Source organism: Miscanthus floridulus, chromosome 2 (genome assembly GCF_019320115.1).
Source record: "Miscanthus floridulus cultivar M001 chromosome 2, ASM1932011v1, whole genome shotgun sequence".
NCBI lineage: Eukaryota > Viridiplantae > Streptophyta > Magnoliopsida > Poales > Poaceae > Miscanthus > Miscanthus floridulus.
In genome coordinates this window covers 173,797,215-173,806,046 of record NC_089581.1, presented here as the reverse complement: position 1 = coordinate 173,806,046, position 8,832 = coordinate 173,797,215, and the positions used below count along the sequence as shown (strand labels likewise).

At 45.6% G+C, this 8,832-nt stretch overlaps 2 protein-coding genes across 2 annotated transcripts; one reads left to right on the top strand and one right to left on the bottom strand.

The window, feature by feature from the left end:
- Positions 1–610: 610 nt before the first annotated feature.
- On the bottom strand, positions 611–4,743 carry LOC136535752 (very-long-chain aldehyde decarbonylase GL1-11-like). The gene is made up of 7 exons (XM_066528134.1): positions 4,400–4,743; positions 4,096–4,233; positions 2,029–2,174; positions 1,749–1,868; positions 1,458–1,670; positions 1,242–1,322; positions 611–1,155 (listed from the first exon to the last, which is right to left on the bottom strand). Exons 1-7 carry the CDS (start codon positions 4,436–4,438, stop codon positions 1,086–1,088), a joined length of 807 nt encoding a protein of 268 aa, XP_066384231.1. The 5' UTR covers positions 4,439–4,743; the 3' UTR covers positions 611–1,085.
- A 103-nt stretch (positions 4,744–4,846) lies between these two features.
- Positions 4,847–8,244, top strand: LOC136535753 (probable adenylate kinase 1, chloroplastic). Its single transcript, XM_066528135.1, has 4 exons — positions 4,847–5,290; positions 6,073–6,213; positions 6,812–7,084; positions 7,713–8,244. Exons 1-4 carry the CDS (start codon positions 4,973–4,975, stop codon positions 7,854–7,856), a joined length of 876 nt encoding a protein of 291 aa, XP_066384232.1. The 5' UTR covers positions 4,847–4,972; the 3' UTR covers positions 7,857–8,244.
- Positions 8,245–8,832: the final 588 nt, after the last annotated feature.

The window sequence follows — 8,832 nt, the reverse complement described above, 5'->3', positions numbered from 1 at the left end:
TACGTTTTACGTTTGCTGCACGGTTCCGTTTGACTGACCGTACAAGTCTGTTGAAGCTATTTTGCTGGGCTGCCGCTGCTTTGGGAAACCAGTCGGAAAACCAGTGATGTTGGGCTTTCATCAAGGAGCAGAGAAGAAAGTGGACCGAATAAGTTGGTGGGCTTTCGCAGCTGCAAAGATGGCAATGCAAGGTCCAGTGGGCTTTCCTGGACCAAGATAAAGCCCATGGGCTTTCCTCAAAACAAGACAAAGCCCATGGAGAGATCACTCGCCATCCATCGGCCTCTCCGGAAGGCAGACGCCACACATGTTCCTGATGAGAAACCAAGGCAATGGAATTGAACAAGACGACGCAGCACAGCACAAGCACGCTCTGTTCTGCTAATTACTTAATCCTCTAACCAACCACCAACCGATCGAGTATCACCGCTAGAGCCTCTTTAGATTCTATGGTCTAAAGTTTAGCCATTAGTTAGCTCTCGAAGCAAACAAGTGGTAGAAAGTTCATTATCTAAAAAAGAAGTGGTAGAAAGTATCACGGATGCAAGTTTGTTGGTCACGTTCACCGATGAAAGTATCATCTAGCAGGACTGAGCTGAGCCTGAGCATGCAAAGGAAATGTCTCGCACATATATACAAAGATCCAGGGAAATTATATAAACGAGAAGAACAAATCCGGAATCGCTTACCAACAAAGAACACAAGCAATCAATCCTTGCCATCCCATCCCAGACTTTCATGGACAGTTTCTAGGGTGCAAAGCTACTCCCGCCGTCTCTGATGGTACAATTCACTGCTGCCAGGCCATCCCATTCCCACATGTATACACCCCAGCGAGTCGAAACAAACGCAAAGCAAACCCCCAAGAGGAGATTACAAATTATCAAATTCAGTTCATGACAGACCAAGGTCGCCTGGATCTCATTCTTGATCATAGCAAACACAGGAAATCAAAATCTCAACCTATAGTATCGATCGTCAGGCAAGAACTGACTGACTGTTTCTAGGGTGCATCCATCTCTTGTTCTGTGAGCGCAACTCTGTCGCCAGTCTTGCTGATGTCTTCACTGAGCAGCTTCCACAATCTACAGATTCTTCCCTTCTTTCTCCTCAATGGTCTTTGCCTTGCGATAATCCTTGTCCGTCCCGAACAACCTGAAACACAACCAATGAGCTGCTTACGTAACGGCGGAGTTCAGAGCCCCTGCACAACTCAACACAGTCATGCTACGGATCCTCACCAGTCCATGTAAACAAATGTCGAGGCATAGTTCCCTGACTTGGTGTATAGCACACGGTGATGGTAGTCATGGAAGTCCGAGCTATTCATCATGACAAAAGTTGAGCACACCGTGCGACGTTCAGCTTCAAATAAACACAGTCCCTTTTAAGGGGGGGGGGGGGGGGGGGGGGGGGGGGGGGGGGGGGGAAGGAAAACAATGATCTAGCTTACTTACCCGCCATACAGTGGCAGGAAATTTGATGGGCTCCATGGGAAGTGATAGCCGCTGTGAGCTTCAACTGTCTCCAATACCCTCAACACCATCCACAGCCACAGGGTGAACAGATGAGGGCCAGTAAGAGCAGGACCAACAACTGTGGCGAATCCCAGGAACAAAATTTCAGCTGGGTGGGCATATTCAGAAGTTAAACCAAAGGGTGTGGCGTACCTGCAAGGATTTGTTCTGTCATAGACTAGAAAATGTTGCAACATGTAAAGTAAGATGTAACGAAGCAATATCACTTACTCGTGGTGGACGCTGTGAACATGTTTGTATAGCCATTTCGTATGCAGTGCCCTGTGCCCCCAGTAGAATATAAAATCCTCAAGGACAAAGTAGAAAAGAACTTGAGATACAACAACCGTCCTGCAAAAAAAGTAGATTGAAATATCTAAGCCTTTCTTCTCCAACTCGAACATTGGTGCTTTCATATTTACATGCTGAGATAGTGAGATGAAGAATACTAGCAATAAGGTAACTAAAATACGTGAGGTGCTTTAGCCAGGAGAGAAGCGTGAGTGCATACCAATGTGGTAGAGGAAGAGAGCTCCTAAGACCCATGAATCTGAAGGCAGGGTACGAGAAAATCATGACAGGCAGGTTCACACAGACGTGGTACAGAATAAGACGCAAGACACATCTGTTTTGGTAAGCAGGGGTGTTGCTCTTCTTCTGCAAATAAAAATGCACACATTTTTTTTTTGTTAAGGGAACCAGATATAGTAGCAAGATAAGCATACCGCACATTGCAGATTAAATATTATATGACAATATGCGCAAAAAAAATATATGATAAGACGAAAGAGACAAAGGATCAGCCATTCTTTGCTTATGGGCACTAGGAGCTTGGAACAGAATTAATAGCATGCATGTTCTGTTTCACAGGGAAATCTAGGCATTGCATTTCAGTGAAAGAACCAGAATATCTAGGGGAACAAAATATCACTCAATCTTGAAGAGAAGAGGCAGAGAAATTATTGCCAACGAAGAGCCAACCTTGGGGTGTGTGTGTGTTTTTCTCCGACATGCTGTAGCATTTCTTCATTATTAAAAGGAAGAGAATGAAACAGTTACACCAAGTGGTAAGCCTAGACTTACCCCCTAACTAACCCAATTGAGCCAACCTGGGTCTTAGATATGTTTTCTTAGGGAATAACTCAATTCCAATTCTAAAGGAAAGCTAAATAAGATCTGGATAGAAATTTTTTTGCGAATTAGGGAGATTCCCCATTTCCATTGCAGAGCATCTCCAAGAGTACCCAATATTTTTATCCTAAAAACATGAAGTTTTGCAACTCCTAAAAAAGTATTGGGAGGAATATAGAAGGCCATCTCCAAGAGTTTCCAATATTTTTATCCCAACACGTTTTTTCTACGGCACTTTTTTCTTCTGCAACCCGATCCTAGATTTATGATGTTTTGCATCAGGAACCCTGAATTTGTTTCTATACCCATTTAAGCCCTCCCACCAGATCTTTCTCTCTTGCGCTTTTCTCACCTGGAACCCTGTCTTTCCTCCTTTTCCTTTCCCACCCCCTTCTACTTCTCAGGCCCGCACGCGCGGACCAGCAATCGCGCGTATCTTTGCACGCTGGGGGGCTCAGTTTTGCAAGTGCTAAAAAATTGAGAGGTGGGTTTGGGAACTGTTGGAGAGGTGTTTTTTTTCAATTTTGCTAAAAATCCTGTATTGGGAGGGTGTTTTGGAAACTCTTGGAGATGCTCTTAGAGCGGAAACACACTAGAGTTTAAAGATTGTTTAGAAAGAGGGACAGCATAAATATGGCATAGTGCGAACAGCTGAAACAATACTATTGCAAGGTGAGCGCTGTAAAGATCAAATCTTCAACGGTTCCCTTTCCCTTGTATAAATTGTGAAGTTTGACATCATACACTCCCATCCAAAAATATGCAAGATTAAACAGCCTTGCTGCCTCAACAGCAAAGAAAGCAACAAAGCAGCAAGCGAAAGAATTGTCCCGATTTTTTTGACCAAAAAAGGACCGCCTCACACTGTGATGTGTGAATCAAACAAAATCGATAAGACGTGCTGACGTGGGCAATGGGAAAGAATTCTCCCGATTTCCATTCTCCCAGTGGGGAGAAAGGGAAACTGAAAAGGAGAGGACCCCGACTCTTTGTTGCAGGCTTTAGAAAACGGAAATAATGAGAAGCATCGTTTTCATCTTTCCCTGTCTTTATGGCCACTATGAGAAGCGAAAACAGTCACTGGATCCTCCTCCACAGTGGGTTAAGCAGAAGAGGAAAGTGTCATCTCAATTTGCCCAGTCCAGCCTTATCATCCCATTTATTTACTGTTTGTCCCCCCTACCCCTACCCCTGCTCCTACTCCTACTCCTACTCCTACTCTTACCCAGCAAAGTTGCTACCTTTTGATTCCTACTATTATGATTTGAGAAGACAAGAAAATCCATCCATTCACCGGATGCAGGCTAGGCGACCGATAATTGATTGGGCGAGGGGTGAATGGATAAAATCGGGCATGATACTCTTTCAGATTAGCAGCAGCAGTGGGCACTGGCAGTTTTGGGCAGTGGCTGAAAAAAGAAAAAGACAAGAAAGAAGCATGGGGTACCTGGATCTTGTACTTGGCGAAGAGTCCGAAGCGCTCGAAGAGGAGGGAGGGGAGGCCGGAGAGGAAGAAGACGGTCTCGTGGAGCAGGAAGGTGACGACGGTGGCGAGCTGGAACTCGGTGAAGTTGGCGATCAGGAGCTGCATTCATTTCCGTTATGTTTGACCCGGCGAGGAAGAGCAGAAAGAGACAGAGATCTGGGGATGAGGACGGAGAGAAGAGAAAGCAGAGCAGAGGAGAACAGAGATTGATTGACACAAAGAGTGGGAGATAGAGAGGGGGAGGGGGAAACGGGAGGTGGGGTACCTGCCACGCGGACTCGATGGAGGACATGGGCGCCGCCATTATGATCGCCGGCGGCGGAAGATGCGAGGAGGGGAGCGGGTGAGCCAGAGCCTGGCCTGTGGCCTGCTCTCGGAGGAGGCGGAGTTGTCTAGTTGAGCAACGGGTCCCCCATCCCACGCGGACCTCAATTAAAGCCGTGGGATGGGCCCGCGAGACGGACGAAAACTATTGTCCGGGCTCGCCTCGGCACAAAGCGCAAGATGCGAACCGAGCCCCCACTGGCGCGTGGGACCCGACGTGCAGCGCGAACGGCTGGCATGCGGCCACTAGCCCACCACACCATGCGCCATGGATCCGCACTCCCGCACCGTCCCTTCGCTACCGTCCAGTGGGGCCGATCGGTCCACAGGCCCAGCGTAGACCGGTTCCACGCCCCCGCGCGACCCACCTACTTCTCCAAGCCACTCTCCCTCTCCCAGTCTCCCTCCCCGTCGCATCTCAGTCGCCGCCGCACGTACAAATACGCGACGGGAACGGTCAGGGCCGAACCCTAAACCCCCGCCTCCGCCTCCGCCTCCGCCTCCGCTGCATCCCATGGCGGCCGTGCAGCGACTCCTCCGGGCAGCGGCCTCCGGTGGTTCGGCGATGGCGGCGGCGGCCAGGAGACGCATGACGTCGCTGGCGACGGACCAGGCGCCGTCTGCGGCCGCCGGGTTCTCGTTCGCGGCGGAGGAGAGGGTCAGGCGGCGGCCGATGGCGGAGAGGAACGTGCAGTGGGTGTTCCTGGGCTGCCCGGGCGTGGGCAAGGGCACCTACGCGAGCCGCCTGTCGCGCCTCCTCGGCGTGCCCCACATCGCGACGGGGGACCTTGTTCGCGACGAGCTCGCCTCCACCGGGCCACTTGCTGCTCAGGTGAGAGTGAGACACCTCTCCGTACCTCCAGGGTCCAGATCGGCCCCGTTCTGCTCTGCGCTGATCTGGATTTCGTTTTTAGTCGTGTGGATTAGCGACATGGTTGAGCTTATTTAACTAGAGATTTGAGGTCGCCTTGGGGTATCAGTACGCGAAATGCTTTATATACGGAAAAAGAGAGAGAGAGAGATGGTTTTGGTTCGAGTGGCAGTCAAATTGTTGATAGATCTGAACATCACTGCCTGAAATTTGGCTCGCCTAGTGTTTGTGAATCGTGGATGCCTTGATGTGATCATTTTGCTTTACTTGCAGGCTTCGGCTCAATCTTGTTACTGAATCTGACCCCATTGTTTTTTTTTTTTTTTTTGGCATCATAGTCTGAGGTCTATTCAGATAACCATGTCAGATTAGAGCCGTTAAGGGACTGTAGTTGCTTCCCCTGTGCAATAGTGTTTTGCTGGACGACTTGTACTAACATTACACATGGCTGTTCGCATGGTAGTGTTTTTGCTGGAAGAGTGTAGCAATTCACTAATAAACTTGCCTTGATTATGGTTTGGCTGCAAGTGTGTGGCTACTTTTATTGTAAATTTGCCATGTTCAGTTCATGCTTTGCTTACTATTAGATTGCAAAGCTCTCACTACTGCTCCATTTAAAAACTTAATGTAAATGAGTATATTCATATTTCATCAATTCCATGCCTGTACGGGTTGGTATCTAATTATCCTTTCATATTTTTTCACTTTGAAACTGTTGTGATAGTTTTTTATTTTCTTTGCAGCTTGCTGAAATTGTTAATCAGGGGAAATTGGTTTCTGATGAAATTATCTTCAATCTTTTGTCCAAAAGGCTTAAGAAAGGAGAAGACCAGGGAGAATCAGGATTTATTCTTGATGGTTTTCCCCGTACAGTAAAACAAGCGGTGAGAATCTTTAGCATGTCGTGAACACTTCCTTCTAGTTTGTTCCTTTTACTAGCAATTGAACTTGATATTCTGGTCACTTTTGAATGTTCAATGTTTTTCTTCCAACTTGGTTATGCTATTTGATGTGAATGTGATATACTAATCAAATAGTTCACGTGTTTCTCAGTTTCTGCTGCCATTGAATCAGTTCTTCCTAGTCTGTTCCTTTTAGTAACCATTGAACTCAATGATCTGGTGTCTCCTGAACGTTCAATGTTTTATTGCTGTTTGGTAATGATGTGGGTAATGCAATGCAATGCCATCCATATAGTTCACATATTCCTATTCCCCCTTAAACTAGTGTGGCACTGTGATAGCCTGTGCTCTTTCTGTTGGAGTATATGGTTGGTTAGTTTTTTTGAGTATAATGCTTGTTTCCTGCAGGAATATTAACTTACTCTCCGGTGCAGATTTAAACATTTTTGCCGCCATTGTTTCTATTTTAACTAATTGATAATTGATACTGGTGCAATATGTAGTTAGCAGTTGTCAGAGACCTGTTCATGCATGCACTTGATCGTGGTGGTCTGAACTAACTATTTCTCTGTCTTTCCAGGAAATTCTTGATGGCGTTACAGACATTGATATGGTGGTTAATCTAAAACTAAGAGAAGATGTTCTAGTAGAGAAGTGCCTCGGCAGAAGGATTTGTGGCCAATGTGGAAAGAACTTCAATTTGGCATGCATTGATGTTAAGGGTGAAAATGGACTACCAGCAATCTACATGGAACCACTTTTGCCCCCAAACAACTGCATGCCAAAGCTTATTACCCGAGCTGATGATACTGAAGAGGTGGTCCAAAATCGGCTTCGGATATATAATGACATGGTATTGTCCTATTAATACTGTTGTATCATTCATAATAAAATGTGTAACGTATTCTCATTAAGCAATGAATATGCAGTGCTGGTTGATTTATTTTGTTTCTGCGAGATTTACAATTTTACATGCAATTTGAACTCCTGAGACCATTATCCTTTTTTGTTTTGTGTCATTTGTATTTTTCAAGATGCTCAAATCTACTCCCTCCGTCCCAAAATAAGTCTCCATCTCACATTTGAAGGAGTCAACCAATCTTAATTTTGACTATATATTAGGGTTTACTGTGAAAAATATATGACGCGATTAATCTAATGATACTTATCTGGTATCACAAATATTAGTATTTTTCACAATACATTTGGTTTAAATTGTTTGACTACTCCAAATGCAAGACGGAGACTTATGTTGGGATGGAGGGAGTATATAATAGATAGCTGTAGAGTCCTTGCCTTGCATGAGACAAGATCCAGTGTTGCCTTGCTCTCTTAAGCATACATTACATTTGATTCTGATTCCTCGAGGATACTTTGTATTGTGTAGATTTGGTTCATCACAGCACTGTTCTGGTAGGCGTGCTGAAACTGCACAGAACTCGGGATTTGATACTTAACATTTGGTTTCCTGACCTTTGCAGAGTCAACCTGTGGAAGGTTTCTACCGGGAGCAGGGGAAGCTCTTGGAATTTGACTTGCCCGGAGGGATCCCTGAATCTTGGCCAAAGCTGCTCCAGGTTCTAAACCTCGAGGACCAAGAGGAGTTGAAGTTGGCTGCAGCATAGGTCTCTGGGAGGCCTACATACTCGAAAAAAAAGACCATACCACATTTTTTTGAATAATGGAGAAGAGGAAACTTACTCCATAATCTAGTGCCTTTTGCAGAAGTAATGGTTTTCTTGTCAAAAGCGAGTTGGTTTTCACCAGCGTTTTGATGAGCCGGTACTATGTAACGTTGACGTTAGTTTTAAGCAGTACCCCATTTTTGCTTGGGACCCAGTTTGGAGCGCATGAAGACATGCTGTAGTGCTATTCATTCATAACAAACTTGTAGTAGATGAGAGGCTCGTTTCCGTGTTGCGTGACTTAATGCTCCCATATGTGTACCCATATATGTCTTCATGATAAAGCACCGAAGTAGTGTGATACAGAATAACAGACCTTATGAGAGTACCTTTATGTGTTCATGTTAAAGCACTGAAGTAACAGCAACGCCCTGGGTGTTGCTCTGATCGGATGCGGGCTGTTGTTGGCAATCTCCTTCATGGTCATAAAAATCTCTTAGGCATATAGACAACATTTTTTTTCACTGCAGAGGTATTGTCTATTATTATATTATATATATACGTGTCTGTATTGTCATTCAGCAATTAGATGCTATCTAAACTGTTTCCAGACAATTCATTCAGGTGTTATTGTATTATCTGTTCACCGACATGAAATCATCTTAACCACTGTACATGCCCTACCCCACCACCACCAGAGGTGCTCTCTCACAGGCGAAAACAGACGCAGATCTAGCTTCCATGGAGTTATGGCAAAAACAACACGGCAGAGAAACTTGGGACTCCACCCAGACACTGATTCTAAAATAGCGATAGTACAAACAAGGTCTGGCAATGAGAGTGCGACACAATGCTGAAACTTGGGACTCCACCCAATAGCGATAGTACAAACAAGGTCTGGCAATGAGAGTGCGACACAATGCTGAAACTTTTCCCGCTTTGCTCAAGTAAGTATCGAACCAACACTTGGTACACC